At 35.8% G+C, this 25073-nt stretch overlaps 1 protein-coding gene across 1 annotated transcript in view; it reads left to right on the forward strand.

Moving 5' to 3' along the window:
- ds (dachsous cadherin-related 1) overlaps positions 1-25073 on the forward strand; it is a 364082-nt gene that overhangs the window by 276500 nt on the left and 62509 nt on the right. Inside the window, exons 3-4 of the mRNA XM_089635790.1 lie at positions 7064-7244; positions 14293-14784. Coding sequence (XP_089491916.1) covers positions 7064-7244; positions 14293-14784 — 673 coding nt within the window. The remainder of the gene's footprint in view (positions 1-7063; positions 7245-14292; positions 14785-25073) is intronic.

Genomic DNA, 25073 nt, shown 5'->3' on the forward strand with positions numbered 1-25073 from the left:
ATTATCAGAAATTAATTTGCCATAAGTTTTGAGATATTTTATTAACTCACCTTAAGTATTAGTTTCATGTTAACACGTTTGTGTACCTTAAACAATGACTTTGTTTTAAGCTTATAATATCAATCATGTATTCTTAACATAATTAAGTTTATTGGTGTCCATATAAATTTTCCGATATTTTGGTGTGTTTTTCTGAAGCCTATATTTTAGTTTAATTTGTAAAAGACATTGTTTTTGTAGGTTTTTACATAACAACATTATTTGTACATCTCATCTACAATCTCTAGTAATTTAATGGATATATTAAAAAAATATTTTGCGGATATATTATTTCGGATCCCAAAAATTAAATCCGCCACTGCACAGACTGCAAACAGAATGAGCGATTTCGGCTACTTACTTACTTACAAATGAATGCTTAGACACATTACGCTATATTATGCGCGCATAATTTGGGCGTGGCATATACGTATTATATGTTAGGGTGACACACTACGCTATAACCGAGAGGGGGTCAGATCAATTGGGAAACTGGCGTCAAATATCATTTATTTGTATGGGATCTGTCACTTTGACAGATGACAGTCGGGTAATTATGCAGCTTGGCTAGCATATCACAGGGTATACACTTATAGCACATCATATTTTTTGATGTGACAGGTCTGTATGGGATTGTGTGGCGAGCAATAAGGAGTTATACAAAACGCTTTGAAATTATAGCGTAATCTGTCACCCCCCTGAGTTTCCTACTCCGAGGAAACTTTCTGCATAAAATCACATATTTGATTCTTGAATTATCGGCAAGATTACTTTGAATGAATAATATTATAAAGCTCGTTCGTTCAACAGCACTAAATTCAAGTTGAATGGCTGCGTCGGAACACGGCTTTACAATCTCGTTGAAAAGGGACGTCTCTTCGTTCTTCACACATGTACACTTACCTACTCGCACGCATCGTCTCTTGTCGTCTGCTTAAATCAGGAATCGCCTTTTCCGATGTGATCCGATATCATTTACAAAGGTAGTGTCACGATTGCTCGAAGCATCCCATGTCAGAACGCTGCGCAATGTAGGAGATTTAATAATTTAAGCGAATGATTTCAAATTATTATAAGTACCTAATAATTATTAGCCAGCTATACCAATAAAAATTGAAAAAATCTTTCGAGAAAAAATAAATGTCGCCGACGGGAAATGAACGCTCAGCTGCGCTAACCTCTACGCTACATCGGCTTATTTTAACCCCGTCAATTAATTAAATATGTACAAATATTTTTATTTAACAAATATTGCTTATTAGATTTTTTGACAATTTTCAGGCTAATAATTATTGCTTATAATAATTTGTTATTTTTTGTGCTGCGCATAAAAACCTTGTCTTGTAAATTATTTTATCATTAAAAAAATTATTCATTCAGTTGTTCGGTGTGAATTATTGGATTCAGTGAACTTTTGCTTACTTTTTGCCGGTTTGTATTTATTTATATGTATTTCGTTTCAGAATCTCTTAACTGAACACATGCTTCAAGTGTGACGTATTATTAACGTGCATAATAATACATAACCTTAAAGTTATTTAAGATAATTAAGGCCAACATCAATTTCAATAGCTTTGTCGCTTAAATCTTAGATTAGAAAGTAAAGATACAAGCATTGTATCTTTACTTTCTGGTGAATATGAGTTACTTAGGAGGAATCACATATATATTTTTATGCTAAAACATGGCATGTCTAAACCACACAATTCCGACGATATTATAAATCTATAAAAATTATGCAAGTACTCGATTTTTTTATAAAAAATATTTATTCTGTACTAAACCACCAACACCTTTTTTAATAAATTCAATCTTTCAATTCAGTTAGATATCTCAAAATTATGGTTTATAAAGGTACAATGGACATCATTTGTGCTTCAAGCTATCTCTATTTACTTAGAATTTGTTGGAATATACATTTGAGAGTGTCCGTACGTGTTGATGTCCGTCACCTATACAGCTAGATGTGAATATTCTAAACAAATCGTTTAGCAATGAAAGTATGTCACAGTATCGAAAGCTTTTTGGTGTAGTTTCGAAAAATCCATTTAAGAGTACGCCTTCAAAGCTTTAATTCTGAATAAAAGCATTTAGGCTGCCAAGAATAATCCGTTAATCTACCATTAGCAATATAATCTTGTCTATCAATCCTGTGGTTTCAGTACCTGCGTCTATCAACACGTACCAGCGCCGAGAGCGCGTTAAACTTGAACGTAGTGCTTTTAATAGCGCCTAAATGGCAAAAGCTCGCCGATTATAATCTGCACGCTTTACGGAAAGGAAAGAAGAAAATCGTTAGACGTTATAGATGCTGAAGATTATTTTTAAAAGTTCAGTTGCCCATTATAATAATAATAAGTTGCATCAAACTTAACAAGCAACTACGTTTGACGCCTTCCGGACAACAGCTCGCCATTATTTCAAACAAAAATAAAACATGAATTTTTGGCTGTTTTTTGGCTGTTTTTAACCTTTTGTTTTCTAATTGAACAATAGTTTATTAAAAAATACAAATTGATATTTTGCTGTATTTTTTAAACAGTTCATATTAAATTTAAAGGTTCATGGGATGATATGTGTACCGTGTACCGTAAAGATATTTTGCATAATGCATTTTTATTTGGGTAACTTATCTAGGTGGCTAGATATAGTTTATGACGCGAAATATCTGCAGTCCCCTACAAGTGAACGAAAACGACGCCTTACAAAAGTCATAAAATTATTTTCATAATTATTCTCTAATACATGGTTTAGTAAGCACATTTGATAAGAAGTGTTTAATGCTTAGTAAACTTGTCAATACAAAAATAGCCCGCCGCAAAACTCATCGCCCTTTGCCGTCACCAACGGGCATCAGATTTAATTGATCATTTTTCCGTCGCCGGAATGTGTTAAGGTGAGATTGATAAATTCGACGATAACAACTTACACGACCCTCTGGGGCGGGAGGACCCGGACGAGGGCACGCGGGCGGGGGCGGGGGGCGGCGATGATCGATCGCCCCCCCCAATCGACCCGACGTCACAGAAACAAATGACGCCTCGTCGGTAATCGAATCCCGGCACTCTCTTCGTCTCACCAGGCTCGATGTGCCGCGGCCCGGGTGACATAATATCTTCTATGATCCGTTCATTCATTCACTAGGTACTAAGACATACTGGATACGTATTGATACATACACGTACCGGGTTGGCACTGGGTTCTTAGACATACTAGGTACGTACTATGTACGCCGTTTGAGCTGGTAATTCCTTTCCAATGAATGCGACCATGTTTCTAGCAGGTTCCTCAAGGAACTGCTCTTATGGGGTAGATAATATTCACTAGTTTAAAACGCCGTGAATCTTGAATATTATACTATACAAGTTCCAGCGAAAGGTTGTACATGAGGTCATTGCCCTAGTGTATTCTGTCTTTTTTTTTATACAAGATGCAAGAGAAGTAAGAGGCCTATCGTCGATGACGTACGTACAAGCTCTCGCTGGGAGTAATGTCATTTGGTCTCCTTTCTATGCTAATCCGTACAACATCGCTTCTTGCGAGGAATAGGACTTGAAAGAGGCGATTATATAATAATCTTAATAAGAAAAGACTTTGACTATATAATAATCAATTATTGCTGTTCCTCAATCAACACTCTTCCCCACCTTCCTCTTCCCCATCTCATTCCTCTCCCCATTATCTTCAGCCTCACGACATACTCCAATTGGGGTTGACATATTTACACTGGCTTCAGACGGTTGGGACCGGTCGGGATTCTTGTGCGATTTCACATATTAAAAAAACCCTTCTATTTATGGATAGAAATCATTCTTCTCTGTCTTTTAATTTTTTGGGGTAAAATGAAATGATTTTGGTCAACCGTTCTTCTTATAAACTTGGTAACTTAAATATCTAAACATCAAGCCATTCTCTATTGACATCCTCTACAAACTAAAATCATAATGTATGGATACAACCCGACTCATATATTAAGATTAACTTGACTTTGCAATATTTTCTTCTCATTTAGTTTTCATGCATTTTCGAGTAATTTATTTACTGACACTATTTTATATAATTAGGTAAACTCTACACGTAGAAAGCATCTATTCGTACCTTTAAGCTTGGTTTTGAAAACTTTTATCCTCATTTGTGATAGTGCAGCTTATGGATTGTTATATTCAAGTATATTTTTGGTGTAAAACATATTTTGGTGCGCCTTGGGGAATAAAACCGAATCTTACTTGGCAAGCGTGGCAAGATAAGACTACGCTTTTGCGTGGAACGACGCTTCATTCGGCCAGCCTCATGACTCGTCGGCTCTTTCCGCTCGGCCGCCAAAACTCTGTGCGGTATATTTTCTTCTATTTTCAATCAATTCTAAATTATATATTTGTTTGTGAATATTTTAATAATAATAAAAGAATTGTTATATTATCAAATATATAAAGACATGTGAATTTGGATTTTCACTTCCTCTTTTACTTTTGTCTCAAATTTTTGTCACAATTATTTTTCAAATTTTCTGAAACGGAATTCTTTAATTTGCCTCAAACGTAGATCTCGTCATAAATGCGCTAAATAATCTACAGTGTTTATATTAAAATATATTAATATATATTTTACTGTCCAAAATTTATAACATTTTAAATAATACTTACTGGAAAACTAGATGTACCTTCTATTTTTTTACATACACCTTTATTATTTATAAGTATTAGTAAATACTCGTAGACTAGCTCCCCAGTTAGACCCGAGAATATTGCTCTAGTTTCTGGGTAATTAAATTATTAAATGATAATGTTATCTTAAATATTATTAATAATTTGTACCATTCTTTAAATTTCAATTATATATATAAATAAATGAACAAAGTATGCCTACCACCTACCAAATCATTTAAAACGCCTCCCAAAACACTTCTCTTGATAGCCTCACAATCTACTTAAATAGCCCACTGGTGTAGCTACTAGACATGAAAATAAAGTTTCCCTTGAATGTTTTCTCAATAAAAAAAGCTTAAAATATGAGTACTGAAAACATTGTTTTAATGTAAATGCATTGCTGTTCCCAGTCATAAGTATCCGGGGAGCAGAACCAAGTGCTTGTAAAGTAAGACACCGACGAGTACGTTGTATTCCAAGGGCCCTGCAAAGAAGTTACGATGGCCTGGGGCTCGTCCAGGGTCCGTGAAACCGCTGGCCTATGGCTCTAGCCGACCACTATTAACTCTCTGCCTTTTTAATGGCTCGCAATTATTTAAATCGTGAATTTGAAGGTTCTCTTACTGGCATTTAAATGATCGACGAGACGCGAACAATTCCATCTCCCGGGGGGTTTTGTATTTAATCAAATCATCGGGAGGGTTCTTTCTTAGGATCGTGGCGCTCCAATCTGTTATTGCCCAAATTTTAGTATCATTCGTGAAGTCAAATTTACACAATTCACCCGTTTTTGGACCGCATTTAAAATGGGTTTGGTCAGCAACCGGTTCGAGTTGTAAAAAGAAAATTTTAAGATTCTAAAAACCTAAATCCCAATTTTGATGTTTTTAGAAAAATTTACCGTTTTCACAACTTTCAAAACTCAGACTACTAAGCTGTATTTGCTTTGCCATCCTCCAAACCATAAATAAACATCGAAATTTTACACTTGTATTGTTTTGACAGATGCATTCATTTGTTTTTGCATGGAAGCAGAATTGTTTACACACATCTGATCACGGGGTAACGGGGTCATGGGTTCAAGTCATGTCGGTTGCAAAAACCGCTGACTGATGAATGATCCTGCAATAATCGTAATAATGGTTTTGAGACACATTTAGATGGAGACTGAAGATTGGTCCAATTGCAAGATTCACGCCTAGCGAGTTCACCCATCAACGATAATACTACAGCATCAAATCACTGTGGTAGGCAAACAGACAGAAAAAAAAAGATTTCAGGTGCCAAATCAGTGTATCTGTTTGAAGTTTCGAAAATTCCTTTGGTGTTAATAACAGTTCACTGAACGGTCATGAAGGTAATAATAAAGGCATTACTAAGAATTCAGGGATGCTGATTTGAAATTCAAACAAGGAGACTAAGATGTCTTTCAACGTTTGCCCTTTTTAATAAATTCAGTCGTCCTTTGTTAGAACGAAAAGGCAATAACTCTAGTCATTTTACAACACTCCCCTTTGAGGTATTATATTTGCAGGTTCTTAGATCATCACAACAATTTCTTTAACATTGGTGTTTTATGTTATTACGATCAATAATGGTTTGATTACGATCTATAATAATTTGCCATTTTATTAAACGTCATACTTATTCTAACTAACATAAGTACACGGTAGTATAAACTGCTACGGGATGGTTTATAATTGTTTTATACCATTACGCTAGATAAAACCAAATCTTGAGTGGTTTTGAATCTGAGTGCATTTCGACTCAGCCATTTCTAGGTGCAATTTGCTGTGTCATTGTTTTGTTTCGATTTGAGTTGTGAAACAATTCACATGGATATTAATGTACCTGTGGCTATACCATAAAGCACCACTCTATTTTGAAAATTCGTGCATTGTTCTTGAAATTAACGTTTCTTGGAATCAGATAATTATTGGACGGCGCAAAGATTCAATCATAAAATAAACAAAACCATGACGATATGATAATTACTCAGATCTTAAAGTCTAGGTACTAACCGTTTATCACTCTAAAATTGTTTAGGGTGATGATCAATTTTTATTATTCTTTAAATACCAAATATTAAAATATAATCTAGATATAAAAATGTGATTTAGAAAATAAGTGACATCGCGTATTCTCTAAACAATTTATGAAAATATTATGTATGTTAATCAGATCATAACTTTTTCAATGCTGTTATTGAACTATGTCTCTGTTTTGTATTTTGTTTTTGTTTTTATGTGCCACCCAATACAGTAATGTTATTTTATCTGATTTTGTGATATTTTTCTTCTTGTTTCTGTTATTTATTTTTATATAATGTAAATTTGTTTTCTATTTCATCAGGTTACAATATTCTTTTTTGTTTCCAGGTGTCAGCGACAGATCATGATTGCGGAGTGAATGCCATGGTTAACTACACCCTCGGAGAGGGCTTTGGGAAGATGAACGAATTCGAAGTCAAATCGGGAAGCGGCGAAATCTGCATCTCCAATGAACTCGATTATGAAACAAGGAACGTTTACGAATTCCCCATCATCGCTACTGATCGAGGTAAATACGACAATTCGTCACTATTAGTGTTAGTTTCCAAGTTAATTTGCCTTTTACGTTTTAATGGTTCCTCACAAGTGCTTCCCTATAAGTACAGTGTAAAGTCATAGGAACAATTTCGCCCATGGTTAAGACGACTTTGCAAGGCGGGTTGTCACATCTAATTTATTGAGAAGGATCACGAAGAGCTCTACATTACGATAAAATGCGAACGGCAGTAGCCTATTACACCAAATAATAATGATTTTTATCTGTGATGAATTCTATCAAGTTGACAAATCAATACGAACATATTTCTCATGATTTCCCGCGTTTTAAGGATATATAATTCTAAATGAAAGTATTCTTATAAATTAATGGAGTTTTAACTATAGGTTGTTGATTTCCAATTGACTAGGGAGCTTATGATGTTCGAAACAATCAGCGGATACTGATGGACCCGTTTTCTAAGTTTTCTGTTGAAAGTACACCAAAGGATTTCGTTGACAAAACGGGTGAATAAAACTTGCAATCAAGAATCAACTACATCCACATGAAAACTTAGTATTTATCATACCATCAGAAAATGTGTAAGACGTAAAAATTTGCTATTAAATTATAATTAGACTTTTAATGCAGTGTTGACTAGTATTTACGTTACATAAACTCAACTTCCTCGATAACCCGTTTCCTCTCAATACTTGGGTGGGATCCAATACCACAACACTGTAGGCCTTCTACGTCATTCTGTGAACCTGGTACAGGTATGCTATATTCCACAGTTTACCGGTGGGTTATAGGTCCGGAATATCCAACGTTATTTAATAGAATAATACTCGACACTGATTCCCTTTGACGTGCTTTCGAACATGAGTACCAGCTTCGTGACATTTATTTGTCATTATCAGATTTGTATATCCGATTAGCGTCTGACATCTAGTACCCCTTCTATCACAGATGTCATCGAATGCAGATACGGGAAATGATATAAGATTTTATTACTTTTGGCAGCTGTAGCATCTCGAACGCGCGTTTTTTAAAGTTACCATGGCAACATCAACAAATCAACAAAATGTGAAGTCAATGTCAACTTTTAACTATAATGGTGCTGCCACACGCAAAGCTCACATCAACAGATAATATAAAGCACAATAGCGCTCGCCATACAATCCCATACAGACCCGACACACGTAAAAAGATAACGCGCTATAAGTGTGGTTCTGAACTTCGCTAACCGAATTTATTTTACGTAACCGCTCCCGACGCGATATTTGAAAAGTTATGCGTCCCCCTCTCCGCCGTAAAAAGGAGAGGGGGTCATTTTAATTGCGGAGCTACCGACTAAGTTCCGTGTTCCCTTTGACAGCCATGACATAAGCAGCCTAATAATGCATTTCTTATTTATTATGTTAGCTCATATCGTCATGTGTGCTAGTAAATTTAGAAACATAAAAAAAAACTTTATTTGGCAAACATACTTAACATATATTTAAAATATAAATATAATCAATATTTGAATTTGAAGTAAACAAATTTTCGCCTTTTGACTTTGACTTGAGCTTATTTTACAATAATTTATTATATGTCGCTTTCGTCGATCGGCGTGCGAACTGCGAATTTCCTGATTCGACGGAGAGGTTATGTCAGGTTATATGAAAATGCGCTATTTACGCGCAGATTGTTTAAAATGTAAAAAGTTTATAAATAGCATTTATAATTATATAGTTGGCGGCATCATCATCTGAGGATGAGCTGTCCAACAGATCCAGCAATAGGCGACAAGTATCATCCATTTCGAAAACGTGCTCAAGCTGTCAGTAAGTAAAGTTGTCACTTTGACAGATGAAATTATGTTCCTCGGCCGCTCTCCAATTCAACTGACCCCCTCTCCTACCATAGGAAGAAATATTTGATAGCGTCGTGTGTCGGTAGAAAAGATGATGCGCTGTACATTAACTTTTGATGTGAGCTTTGCGTCTGGCAGCACCATTAATCTGACAGGAATATTTTAAACGTCAAATAAAACATTACAAATGTTTCAAAAATTTTATTCAAGGTTTACATTCTTTTTTACATCGTTTACATTCTAATTATTTAAATGGATTTGAAAAGAGCAGTTCGTATTATTTGAAATATATTATTTATTATTATTATCATTTTACAACACACAATAACTAGTAAAAACTGTGATGTCAACTATTAATCTTATGTGACAGATTGCAAATTAATGTTTGTGTTTTTCATTTCCATGACAACAAGATATTGTGATGTCACATCACGAATTCATTAATAGTTCTTATTTCCAAATTTTTAATAATAATATCAATATTTATGTTTTCAAAGTGTACCAATAAAAAAAATAGCGTTAAGTATTCGTGGATAACTGGTCTTTAAAACACTTGCTTTATTTCGAGCACTCGGCTACGCCGTCGTGCTCGAAAAATCGCGCGTGTTTTAAAGACCTGTTTATCCACTTATACTTTAATATACTATTTTAAAATAACGTCCTTAAAAATGAAATAAAATTTTAGTCACCTGATATATTTAAAAAAAATTCTTTACTGACATCGTTCAAATCAACTGTTTTAACATGGGTTTGATAATAATACAATCTCCTTATAATGATAATATTGATTAGAAGTTTTGTTGTCGAATTTTATTCATGCATTCTTCCTTCTAGGTAGAATCTTTTTGCTATTCTCTTAAATTTCACCTTTCAATTCCCTTCTTGAATCAAAATTAAATCTTTATCTAAGTAAATAAAATCTTACCGTGAATCACGAACTTCAAGTAGAAACAATGGCGTAGGCAGAAAAGCAATTTACCTGCAGACCTTCGTAACGATAGTCCTTGATTGAAAGATCTCATCGCCTGAAGTGTCATCTGAAATCACCTTGACCGTCAACTGATATTAACACCCAACACCAACGAGGCTTTCTGCAACTTCTCACGTGGTTGGGATCTGATGCAATCTGGCAAGATCAACGTACGAGTATATAACTCTGCGCACTTAGTAACGCAACGAGTATAGCTGTATCAACATTGTGAACGATATTATGATGGCAGAATCGTGGATACTATGACTCTCTTGTGCAAAAAAACGCATCTTGGGAACATAATGATTCGAAACGTGGATCTTTAATTTAATGGTGGACCACAAACTGGAAGTATTGGAAGAAGCAACGTGGAGTGAAAAATGGAGTGATACTCATCGAATAGTGCCGGAAGATATCGGATACGAAATGAATTGACAAAGAAACAAGCAAGAAAATAAATGATTTTGGCAGGACGCGTAACTCTAGAGGATGGAAACGTATAAAAGTTGCCTTCAGAAGGACATAGATGAAACCGCCTGAATCGCAAACCAGGTGACTTACCATGAGAAGATTGCAAAAAACTTTGGTGGATATCCAGTGGTCCCAATCATAAAAGTAGTTTATAATAGATTATTGCTGCAGACAAGGTTAATAAAGATTCTAATCAAAAGGAGCAATCTTGCAAATTTTGATTGCAAAGAACATGTCAGGAAGTTGCAGAAACTAAAGGCTGAACTACTTTAATGCTGAAATGGCTTAGCTTTACAAAGGGAAAACCAGAGAAACATTCTACAACGAATATTTGGAGCCGTACAAGAATATTGTGTATTCTTGTTCTATATATTGGCCGGAACGTCCTGCTGGACAGGACATGAAAAAAGAGTAGACGAGCCGACCACCAAATAGGCTTTTTCATAATAAGCCTGCAGGACGAAGAACTGTTGAGAGACCTAAACTAAGCTGTCTACATAGTAAGAGACCAACACATCATTTGGAACAGAAGTGAGACACGCTTAATAGCCCCAACTGCTCCCAACCGTATAGAGCCACTGAGACTACGGCATTATCAATAGGGGTATGTTGTGAGACTGAAGGTAGTGAGGAGAGGAAGGAGATGTGGAAGGTGAAGGTGGCGAAGTACCTGGTTATTCAGATCTGGTCATCAAACACGGCCAAATCCATTTCAAGTAATGTTTCAATTCTGAATGGTGGTCTTACACCAGGGCGATACCGATAATATCTTCCACCCTGGAACGTGCCGCAAATATACTAAATATAATTAGAAATTAGTAAATTGAGAACTAACATTAACACTGTGATTATAAAAAAATGCGTGAGATGATAACTTACAAAGTATAAGCCATTGAATAGTGAAGTCACCGTGACTAGACCACTAGCGACCCACGAACAGCGAAGGGCGGCAATAGGGCGGCAAATTGAATAGGTAATAGGTATACCTTGTTTTGTACCAAGTATACAGAAGTCGCTACTCGCTACCTCACTTGGGCCACATTATTTACACTGGCGATATCATTTTTCAACTCGGCACACGACTCGCCGCGGCGCGATCTCCGCAACTTTCGCTGCATAAAGTTGTTTTAAAATACATAAATGAGATGATGACGGTGCAGAATCATAAACGTCCAAGTCGGATTAACCACCGCTGGGTTAGGGCAGTCGTAAGTTTATTACATCAGTACTATTACTTAGTTGAAGGGGCAATAAATTTTATTATATAAATACACACTATTAGATCTTCTTTAGCATAATTCAAAATGGCAGCGGCAATCTGTAGTATATAGAAATTCTGTAAGGATCTAAATACTGCGTTGATTAGAGTGCATGGAAAGTCTTATCCATAGAGCTACAATTGGAGGCGCTACTGCATACGTATCTCGTCGAAACTTGTTCCACTATTAGAACGCAATAAGCGGTGCGCGTAGACCAGATTGGGTAGTTTTAGTTAGGTCGTTGGGAGAGTTGGAGGTCAGTTGGGGGTGAAAAAGTGCAACCTATTTTTTCGCTTCATGTCTCATCTAAATATTATACATCAATGTAGTCATCGTAGATTCAATTTGAATACAAATTACTGTTTCGGCTTGTTAGTATTTGAGTGCTTAATGACATATTTATTATCGCGGTAACTATGAGAAGAATCACGAAATCTAAAAGTGCCTCTGCTTACAAAAACAAAATTATTGAATAAAAAATATCCCAAAGTTACTTGCTGAATTTTAATCCTCAGCCAAGTTAGAATACTATTTTTAAAGATATTAAGATTATAAGATTCACATTTCCCATTGGAGATTTCAAATATTGTCAGGTTAGTCGTAACCCGGGTACGTTTGTCTTTCCTTAAAAAAATATAAATAATTAAAAATACTTCTAAATATCGGAAAATTTAATGTTCATATTCCACCCACTAAATCCATTAAAATTTTCTGAACCACATCCGGACAATGTATCTTTATTAGTCTTTTCCCACGATTTTCCAGAATTTTTTTTATTTTCATTTACTACACTATATTAATTTATTTACCTTCTTTTATAATGTTCGTTTAGAGAATGTGAGCTTTACCTGAGTCCTACCATTAAAACCTTATATTTAATTAGAAAAGATAGTAAATAAAAGGTAAGGATGTTGTGCTGGGTAGGCTAGGCTAGGTAACGTAGGTAACGACTGCTCTACTAACCTGGACTCGCTGCACTTGTCCTGCTATTATTCTGGCCATCTCTCGTATGATTTTGCGTTCCTCTCGTCACGATTGTCGTGAGAGATCGCCTTCCCCCGTGACCCGAGCAGCCTCCTCCTGCCTCCTGCCTCCCTGATCCCTCACCCTCTCTCTCTCTCTTTCTCATATCATCGGGAGATAACTTCATAAATACGGCGACACATTCCTTTCCACACGCCTCGGAGTGCCCCCCACCCCGCACAGCCCTTTTTCGTCAAACCTCCCTCCTCTTCCCAACACCTCTCTTACCAAATAACATTTAGAGAACTCAGATATTTTTAAGAGCATAGGAATCAATGTCGCTGATGACAATCTAAAACATTGTAATCCTAAATTATTTTCTCTTCCTGCCTGAAGGATCAATCTCTAAACGGTTCTTCGGCGGGGAAGGCTATATCGTTGTCGAACAAAATCGCTTCTGAAGTCGACATGTTTCGCGTCAGTGAATGGATTATCAAAGGCAAATCTTCATTCAAAAATCATAATTATTTTTGAACATCACTTTTTTCCATTTTAAATAAATAAAATCTGATTGCTAATAATCTGTGAAGTAGGTTTCGTTTTATCACATTTATGTATTTATTACATGACCATATTGTACATAATTTTCCATTCAAAAAATCAACGGACTTAAATCAGAAGTTCGTTGATTGTTTGATATAATATCAGTATACTTTATTTTGTGTTATTATCCCACGTTGCTTTTCCTCTTCCTACTAGAGCAAACGTTTCAGATAGCCTACCAATTTCAGTAAAGCAGAAACGTTAGCTCAAGAAGGATGCAACACGGCTTAGTACCCAACTAGTATATAACATAAAAAAAATAAGTTAATCTTTGTTTAGGTACGAGTAACATGAATTAATTGCCACTTGCCGTGAGAAATCTTAAATCACAGTTGTTTTAAATATTTCAAACTTTCAGTACGATAGTGATGTGAGTGACGTAGTAGACACTGTTGACTTGAACGTTTCAGTCATCCACGCACCACCACTATCAAAGGATTTGATTTATCGGAAGATTCGTCAACTACCTACTTGATCATTTTCGCCTTTTTACTCTCGACTTCGCGCGGTGAATACATCAACTGCAAACAGAATGCAAGTCTGTTGTCTTGTGAATCATTCGCCCTGCACTGCACTGCGTTTTATGGTTTTATTGATGCGATAAAAGCCTCGAAAATATATGGTTTTGGAGCATGGAATTTATGAGTTGCACCGCATGTAAAAAACCTACCTACCCGAGAGGTATCGTATCAAAAATGTTAGTGTCCGTGTCCAACTAATTGACAAGTTATGAGGGATATCAAAACTTCGTGATTATTGAATTGCATTGCATCATATAATATTATCTTTTTAATATTAATTGGCCAAGAAATAATGGAGGGAGTCGTAAAACATTATATATTCTTAATCCGTTCAAATATCACTGTGCCTTTTATATCCTTGATGATTAATTTCAACTTTTTTATGGTTAATATTTTTGAAAACTAAATATTTTACTAATCTAATATTTGTTTTCAGGTGGTTTGTCAACAACCGCGATGGTCAAGATTCAACTAACAGACGTCAACGACAACCGCCCGGTGTTCTATCCCCGGGAGTACAACGTGTCCTTGCGAGAAGGCGGGGCAGGTGGTGGGGCTTCCGCTACAACGCCCGTCATAGCCGTCGCTGCTACCGACGCTGATTCTGGCCGTCTAGGCGTCGTGTCCTACAGGCTCGTCGCCGGAAACGAAGGAGGCGTTTTCCGCATCGACAGAGCCACCGGAGAACTATTTGTCAGCAGACCGGGGATGCTCTCATCCAGATCACAGCCTCTTCACAAGCTCAATGTCTCGGCAACAGACGGAGGTGGCCTCAGATCTGAAAACGACGCTGAAGTCTTTGTAAGCGTCGTTGATTCTGCACAACGTCCTACTATTTTCGAACGACCGAGATATCACTATAAAGTTCGAGAAGACGTCCCTCCAGGCACTCTTGTGGGAACTGTCAGAGCTACAGGAGTTGATATGAGTAAGTACAAACATCTTTCTTTGCTTATAATATTAAAAATTAACACGCATAAATCATACTGACTAATTTTACAGCAAACAGGATAAACTCCTTATATTTTTTCCATGCGATAGAAAAATGCATAAAATGATTGAATTAGATAACTAATCGATTTTTTTAACAATGTTAAACGTCATTTAATTTACGTGCAAATCGAGTAACTCCCAAATCGATTAAAGAATTTTGACGCAAAGTGAAATTAGCTCACTTTCATTAAAGCGCGTCGCCCATCGTTGCACATTCTTAAATGCCGCGGGGCGAGTTCGAGTATGAAAAAGTTGTAAATTTGACACACATAGCTAAATGTCCTGTTGTATGCGCTGGACCGGGTACGAGGTACGAGAGCCCAAACATCTGTTCGTATAGCTGCTGGCTGCTGGGTGTATACTGTATTATTACTTGGGTGGGTAGGATGGACCTTGCCAGTATATCGTACATTGTGCGTTGTACATCGTGCGTTATTTATTGTAGTCCGACCTCTCGGTTAAAGATGCTTTAATTAAAAATTCCAATTGATATCTGTGTATAACTTGAAAATAAATTGATTTTGAATTGATCCCTGATTCTTTCTGTAATTGCGTTTGGAATAAACGTGAAACAAATTTTGAAACGGACCGATTCTCGTTGCGGGCACTGTTAATGGGATTTGAATGCCCGTATTATCGATTTAATCAATATATATATAAACGCGGGTACTTTCTTTAATTGTGGTACCTCCTTACATTCTGTTTCATAACACACTTTAAATAATGTTACTTACGTTAGATTTAAAAAATTAACATGTCAAAATATTAACTTTTGTATGTCGCATAAAGAAAAATATAATAAGTAATTAAAACTGTCGATCTAAATATTCACACTACAAATTTCTACATCTGACATAATATTATTATATCAGATGCTTTTAGTTTCCATCCATCTAATCCATCCCTCCTTCCGTGCACCGGTGCAAGGTGATGGATAGAGAGAGTTCGGCTGGAGAGGTCAAAGGGTCTCCCTCAACCTGCCTCGTAGCTGATGGGCAGATGCATTCGCCGCCAAGACCTGGGCAAACCTCACCCATGAACCCGGATACCCCTGCTAAGTCACCACACTTAGCGAACCACTTGTGGTGACGAAGATGATAATGAAACAGAACAAGACACAGAAAAAAGTATCTGAAATCGAACCCAGGATCATTGTGTTACCGAGACAACGCCTCAATCACTCGACCAGTGTAATCATATTTTTTATGTCATATTTGTAGATCTCTTATTTCAAATAGAGAATTAACAATATTGCTTGCAAATATTTATTCACCCATATTAAATACGTCGAAAAAAATTAAGTCACAATAGCTAACTGGATTTATTTATTTATTTTACGCCTATTAAGGCTTTTACATATATATAACAATATTTACAAAGTTATACTCGTAAATATTGCAGGAAACGACACTTGCACAGATATAAAGTAAAAATATTATTGAATTTGAACCACACAGTATGTAGGTACAAAATATAAAAAAAATCAAAATAATTTTTTTCTTTCAGCCGACAATATACTGTTAATGTTAATTTAAATAGCTTTATCAAAATATTCCTCTACTTGATGAAAAAAACTTCAATAAGGCATGCTTATATATTGAAATTGATGTACTAAATATATCAACAACATCGGAGTATTTGTTTCCAACTGTTGAATCCGTCGCATAGGAGTGTAATATTGGGACGTTGATGTAAAATTGCTATAATAATATGGTAGGTACTGTCTTGTAACTGACCTGATTGGGGGGTTGATGTGATAAACCAAAAATCGTAGCTTCTATTCCTAGTTCTCTTATTCTTATCTTCTTCTTCAGTGATTAACTCTTGTGCAGTTTCACATTTAAAAAAATTACGTGGGAATAACCTTCAAAAGTAATTCCAATAAAATTGAACAAAATAGTAGTGCTTGTCCGAAATATCTCAGACACACAAAGCAGTGCAATTTTGTGATTTCAGGACTCACTAATCGATTTTTTTGGATTTTAGAGACCATATATGCATATAAAATACAATATAAAAATAAAAATTAGTAACTGTTCTGTAAAAAAGGGTTTCAAAATGTTTTACTATTTTTTTCCTTTCCGGGAAAGACGTCATTAGGAATCTATGGTCGGTTAACATGACTAACCCTGGCACGGGATTGTACACGTGTATCGAATTTCCGACTTTATTTTATTTCCTCTCAAGCGCATGCGGCCGCTAACTTCGGAATGGAATTAACCGAAACTTGCCGGTCCGTCAAACCCGGTAGGCTCCTATATTAACCCTTCGCCGATGTCTTAATCGACTCGATCTTAATCGACTCGATCTTAATCGACTCGATCTTAATCGACTAGATCCTCATCGACCGTTTACAAAAGGGTTTGAAAAAGATCTTCAAGAGCAACAAACTATGTTTTTTTTAGCTGTAAACTTGGAATAATAATACGAATAAGACAGTATATTTGCCAAAAAATCACCAATTTTTCGTTTTATTTGTCATCCACTGATTTTTGATACTGTAACGCCATGAGGAAATATTATATAAAAAACGTAAAATTTATACCATTTATGATGCCGTTGCGCGACAAACTATTCCACCTTTTAGTGTTTTTTTTTTAAAAAATCATTTTTAAATTACAATTTTTCGTGATTTTTTTAACTATCATACTAGGTTCATGTCCCTATTATGATTTAAATTATAATGTAGGAACTAGGAAAATAATATTTTGTAGAAACAAATAATCAAACATCAAGAAAAAACATATTTGAAGAAAAAATAAACAATATATCTACATGTATAAAGCAAAACAGTAATGAAAATAAATATTTAACTGAAAGATAAAAACAATATTTTAAAGAAAATAGAAATAAATTATTTTATATAAACCAAAAATTTTAACGCAGCTAAATATTGGTAGATACCGGCTAGAAGAGTACATATTTATGGTCACATTGTCATTGATTCATCCAAATAATGGTAGGTACCGGTTAGAAGAGTACATGTTTATTGTCAAATTGTCATTGATTCATCCAAATAATGGTAGGTACCGGTTAGAAGAGTACATGTTTATTGTCAAATTGTCATTGATTCATCCAAATAATGGTAGGTACCGGTTAGAAGAGTACATGTTTATTGTCAAATTGTCATTGATTCATCCAAATAATGGTAGGTACCGGTTAGAAGAGTACACGTTAATGGTCACATTGTCATTGATTCATCCAAATAATGGTAGGTACCGGTTAGAAGAGTACATGTTTATTGTCAAATTGTCATTGATTCATCCAAATAATGGTAGGTACCGGTTAGAAGAGTACATGTTTATTGTCAAATTGTCATTGATTCATCCAAATAATGGTAGGTACCGGTTAGAAGAGTACATGTTTATTGTCAAATTGTCATTGATTCATCCAAATAATGGTAGGTACCGGTTAGAAGAGTACACGTTAATGGTCACATTGTCATTGATTCATCCAAATAATGGTAGGTACCGGTTAGAAGAGTACATGTTTATTGTCAAATTGTCATTGATTCATCCAAATAATGGTAGGTACCGGTTAGAAGAGTACATGTTTATTGTCAAATTGTCATTGATTCATCCAAATAATGGTAGGTACCGGTTAGAAGAGTACATGTTTATTGTCAAATTGTCATTGATTCATCCAAATAATGATAGGAACCGGCTAGAAGAGTACACGTTAATGGTCACATTGTCATTAAGTATTTTCATAACACAAAAACAAGGCTTTATAATAAGATCCAATTTGATATATCCTAAAATTGGGTATAGTTAGTACTTTCTGCGTTCTGTACATACACAACTTCGTGCAACCTTTGAAAGGCTTCGTTCGTTAATTATTTTTGAAAGTCAGAGAGAACATGGAAAAACAAGAAGTAAATTGGATAATTTATTAATTGTTTTAATTATATATTCACTTCATTAGCTTAAATTTAATAAAATTTACATTCGTATGGCACCATTTTTTCAAACACTGTGACACTTTAGTATTCCGAAATCATATGTATGTAAGTCTTATGTTTATATTATGTTGCTGAATTAATTTGAAACACCTAGATTAAAAGCCTAATTACCCCATAGGTATAAACGGTTTCGTAATAAAATTAATAACCTTCTATTTAAAACTGATGCAACGTTCAATTCTTGACATCATGAACACTCAAAATGCAGTTGCACCGACTAAAGCACTAAATTATGCATTTTTTGCCTGACTTGTGTTTATAATATATAATGTAAGTCATCGGTGAAAGCAGATAATTTATTAGCAAAACCATATCGAAATTGCTAGCCTCAATTTTTTATATTAAGTTTCGAGGCTACCAGTGTAAGCCCCGGGCTAGGAGCGTGGGTGATAAAATAGTAATTTAATTTAATGCAAAGAAAGATTACCCAAAGTATTTTGGTTTTGTTCTTTGCTTGCTTTTATGCTAACGCAATAAGCTACAAGTCCGACATTTCGGCGCAAATAATTATGATATATAATAGTATTTCTCTCTTTCGATTTTTCAGTGGAATTTATACACTCAGCTGTTCTGAATGTTACAAGGTTTATGTAGGCCAGACAAAACCGACGATCTCCAAAAGAATATCAGAAAATTTCAAGCTTGTAAACTCGGCCACCCTGACAAATCAGCAATTGCCGAGCGTTTAATTGAAACCGGCCGTTACTTTGGATTTGTTCCTGAAATCTTGGGATGACCCAAAACACATAGAGCACTCCTAATTACGAAGGCAATCGAAATTCATAAAAATTCCACCAAAATTCATTAAGACGACGGAGCTAAGCTCAATTGTTCTTGGTATCTGATAACTGACGGCTACACCAAAACTAAACGTAAAAATAATCTTAAATTATAATGTATTACCAGTTGTTAAAGGATTGCATTTTTGACACGGTATCATATCTACATACATAAGAACATACTTCACCACAATCTTTACACTTACACATCTGCCCTGATGATCGATACTGTAATGCTGTCCAAAACGTTGGCTAAATAATGAGGTAGCGAAAAAAGGCGTAATATCCCAACATTAAAATACTATAATACTTTTGGCTATGAAATCACATCTATCTGTTTCATATTTGACTCTGATTGTAAAACGAAAATATGATTTTCCATCGAGCCAATTTTTTTGTATTCTTTACGTCCCCCGAGGGTTAATATTACCCAATGCCAATCCCGTTTCATTTTCGCCGGGTGTAATTCCCCGACATGGGCTGTGCACGACTTTTAACCATCCGTAAAGGAAACATCATGATTGATTTAACTCTCGGATTTGGTGACCCTGCGGGTTATGCCGCGACTATACCCACCGAATACGCACCCGGGCAATGCCTACGGGTATAATATTTCACCCACACATGACTTGTTGCCGCAAATGTAGATCCGATCGTTACAAAGATGATGTGCGGCAGACACTAAAGTACGAAAACTTCGTGAGAATACATAAAACAGTCCCAAAAATAAAAACGCACGCTTATTACATGGAAATATAAATATTTATTAAATATGTTATCATCGCACAAGATCCCAACTGACCGCAGCCAGAGGTAGTACGGCATCCACGATTACATGAAATTTATGAGGCTGGGGGAAATGGGGAGAAGAAGGAGATGGGTTTGTTGGATCTGGCCACTACACACGGCTAAAGCGTTTTAAAAATCAATGCATCAATACTAAATTGTAGAATCCCACCGTGGTTCTAAAAGAATCTATCACTCATTTTCTATACATTAGATCTAGTCGATGTAGATAGTATGTTTCATAGAATTTGAACAATTCATCAAATTTTAAAGTTAGTTCTGTGACAGTTCTTTTATTATTTCAGTTATGTGAAACAACTGGCGAATGATGATATAATAACAGAACTTGAATGGGACCTTTACATAACATGAATAGAACCATTAAAGGACTTGAGAATTAACTTTTAATGTTGATGAATTGTTTTAATTTTATGCAACAACTGGCAGTAACACATTCTAAGAATTTTGTGAATAATGCATTAAACTCTTGATATTTTAAGTATAAAGCAGAAAGTCTGTGTGTTTGAAGCAGTCATTACTCTTAAACGCTGTGCTTTGGCGTAATGAAACTGGCGATCTAATTTTTAAAAATTGTCAATACAATTCTTAATTTCATTTGAAATAAGAGCTATAAAACTTTTAAATAATCAAAATTTTGCACATCATATTTCAATTTTGTATTTTAAATAAGTGGGTGGAGCCGAGTATTGAAACTATATGATAAATGGGAAAGTTAAGAAAAACCGAAGAGAAGCCATAATTGAAACAGGAAATACCTTTGGAAGAGTCACCTTTCCCGGAGCTCAGATTTGCGGTTAATTAACTAACTAACTAACCATCATGCCGTTTCCCCGCAGGGGTAGGCAGAGAGGACGGACCGCCAAACAACTTGGTCTTGGCACACACTTCTTGCCTAATTCACATTCATACATCATCTCAAACATACTCTTCTATTATACTGACATGGCCCGAATCGAGTATCTGATTCACTTGATTCGAATTCGCATTTGCATCATATATCCTCTTTACACTCCTATCTTCGCTCATTTGCTCTACATGCCCAAACTATCTAAACGTACCTTTCTTAATCTTACTAATTACGCTTACATCAGCCTTGCCTTGCACTCTTTGCGGATCTCCACATTCCTCACACGATCAAACATGGTTTTACCACACTTATGCCTCAGGGATCTCATTTCAACAGCATTCAGTCTACCTTCATCCTTTCTTTAATTAAGCTCTACGTCTAATCTTTATCTATCAGTCAGACAGTAATTTGAATTTCAACACCCCATGTATAGCTGCAAAGTAAATTCACATGATTGTTAGCAGATTTTAACACATATTTTGATAAACCTAATTAGGATCCAATTAGCCTTATTGAGGGCGGCGATTTGATAGATCAAAGAATTAGTAAAATAAGATTGAAAATATTAAAATTTACGGTACCCACATTCAGTTTTCGGTTTATCTGGGAATTTGTTCTAAACGCTGTGTGCTTTACGTTAATCACAAACGAAGGTTTTTAATTTTGGAGTGTTACTGGAGTTATGTCTGTACTACGCTTCTATGAAAAACACAGCACAACAGTCTCTACTACCTCCAACCTTCTGAAGCCGGTGAAACTAAGGCATTCCAAATCGGGGTATTTTGCGAGGCTGAAGGTAGTGGGGAGGGGAAGGACATGGGAGGAGGAAGGTTGGGTATTACCTAGCTGTTCAGATCTGGTTACCAAACACGACTAAATTTAATTCAAGCAACGTTTCAAATCTGAATGGTTGTCTTACACCTGGGTGTACTGAAAGTATCTTCCATTCTGGAATGCGCCGCAAATATTATTTTAAATGATTAAATTGTGAAATAATGCAACTAAAGATTATTTTCGTATGTTATTTAAACCCGGGACCTCCAGATTGCTAAACGAGAGCCTTACCCCTCACCACATTTCGAGTGAATACCGTTAGTAAACTTGAAAAATTACGACATCTGCTGTCAAAAAGTGTAACGAAAGGAATACACATTTTAATAATAAAATTATTAAATACATTCTTTTTGGTCCCAACCTACTTAATAGCTTATCGGAATTGTTCCCACAACTGGTTTCAATTTTGAAAATTACTCTTAAATTTATGGCAACTTCTAAAAAGTTCTAGAGTTCACTGAACCTGAGTTATAGACAGAATCACAATCGAAAGTAGTATTTTTAATAATTACTTGACATTCTTGTAAATCATCGTGTTTTAGTGAACTCGAACATCTTTTTATGTAATACCTACTCAAACTTCGGAATCAGATTGGGATCGGAGAAAGGTTGTGTGGATGAGAAGGAGGAAAGGAGGTTTGCTACGCGTTTCGCGCAATAAAACAATAAAGCCCACGGCTGATGGCTGATGGCTGATCGGTGAAGGCTGAAGGCTTCCTGACATGTAAATGCGACCCGGAGTCCGACGCTCCTGTCCCTCTGATCATTAAACTCTCGGCCGGACAGTTTTGGGGAAACGCCGTGACAGCCTTCAGAAGAAATGCATCGGTTCAATACCCAAATCTATCCCCCCGTCCCGGCCGCATCCATCCACGAACCTTGAATCACATTACGCAAATGAAGGGCCGCGGCCGGATACGACTCTGCCACAATTTATTTTGTCCACATTTTGTGTTTTGGCGGGACCGGCATTCAAATGGCGCTCAAATATTATACAAGGCCCCCGTCTACCCCCTTTGAACCCCCCTGCATGTTCCCAGTTCTTCCCATCAGCCGACAGAAGGAGTCCACAGCTCGTTATCCCGATTGCATCGTCCGCATTTCGATTGAGGAAAACGTTTTTCAACTTTAAAATAACGCAAGTTATGCGATTTTGCTGAATCCGCTGAAAATTGGTCTTGCAAATAAAACTCCACGCTTTATCAACCATTTGGGAATATTCTTCGTCTCTGAGAATTATTACTGCAGGAATTAAGTGGGTACATATATTCTGCATACTGAACGACACACAACAAAATATGTACCTAGTAGGTAATACCTACATATTCGGCATAAAACAAGCAATGAAACAATAACTATTATGTCTATGTATAATTAAATATATTGTTAGGAATCAATGACAATTCAGTGCTGATAAATCGGCGTTTATTGAAATATATATTTTTACGTAATCATACAAAAAAGATAACAACAGTATTATTAGTTACTACAATTAATTTTCTGTATTATTTAGTTGCATGATTTACATGTTCTCAAATAGGCGACCGGAATGTACAGAAAAAATATTACAATACCAAGATTTTGAAGGATTTAGGAAATGTTTAATTTAGATAAACGTTAAAAAACTTACAATCTATGTGTTGTTGTTAAAAGGTGGAGTTCTCTACCATTTCTTTGCATTAAAAAATATAATAACGATGACATCATTTACCATAAGTATGATCTTCGCGAAGTAATTAGTAATCACGGGCGTGTTTTCATTATCGAAAATAAGCACGAACATTGGGTCCAACAACATCGGGGCTGTGCCGCAACTGCTAACCTAAAACACTTCTAATTTACTAATGCACACAATTTTAATGATTGCAATCAAACAAGTTACTTTAATATTATCTCCGCAACTTTTTTGATTGCTTACTCCTTATTGGGTTTAATTACTCCTCTCTACACAGGAAACAGTGAATTATTTCAAGTCTCAAAAAACAAGATAATTTTTTTTGTTAATTCTCAGTATTTAAATTCGTATTTGAATAACAGATTTCATTGTGCGACTTTGAATAATTTACATAAACATATATTATTTCTGTTATTGTTGAATGCGCTTAGCCACGTTTAAAGAAATCGGTATAATTATGTTATAAGAATACAGGCTAATTTAGGCGCAACGGAAATTGAAGGAAATTCTATTAAAATCTGGCTATTGTTTACACAATATAATAAATACTTTGCTATGTAAACCTTCATCCAAATCCAATTAAGAATGTGCCTACCCACGCTGTTTTTTTTCTGCTCTAGACCAAGAAATCTCAGACGCTTCTGTGAGTAGATAGATAGGTACTAATATGCTTCATATATTTTTTCTGTAAGCATTCAAGTAATGTGTTTTATTGTGGATAGGAACCGGAGAGGGTTCTTCATCGGAACTAACTAGATTCATTACGGGCTTAAATTGTACCTCACCACCACAATTCGTTGAATAATTTGGTGGGTCCATAAAGAAGTAGAGGGAGGAGGAAATTGTGTGAGGACACGATCTGGTGACAAGAGGGGTCATGGTGAGGAAGTAGGGAGGGGGAGGCAGGACGGGTGACAGAAGAATGGCTGGAGGATGGAGAATGGGGAGAAGGAAAGGAGGAATGGGGGGCGTCCAAAGCTACGGAGACGTCGATCGTCAGGTTTTCGGCAACGCAATAAATCGAACGGCCAACTGTTGTTGGGAGGCAGTGCTGTAGCGGCAGATAGCGGTCAGTGGCGGGAAGAACACTCCACGGAACGAAAAATAAAATAACACCACTTATCATTATCTTCTCTTTGCCAATCGTAGTCAATCAACTTAATGTGACCCCATTAATTTAAGTCTGCCGCGTCACATAATCTCATCCACAACTTCAAATTTATTCAACAATTTCTATATGTTATATCACTCTCAGGATTTTCATCTACACATGTTCATATTGCAACTTTATCTGGAAATTAGGAATGATTGATTTCGGGCA

The sequence above is a fragment of the Hesperophylax consimilis genome, chromosome 9 (assembly GCF_061612785.1).
Source record: "Hesperophylax consimilis isolate HC1 chromosome 9, BYU_Hcon_1.0, whole genome shotgun sequence".
Taxonomy (NCBI): Eukaryota; Metazoa; Arthropoda; class Insecta; order Trichoptera; family Limnephilidae; genus Hesperophylax; species Hesperophylax consimilis.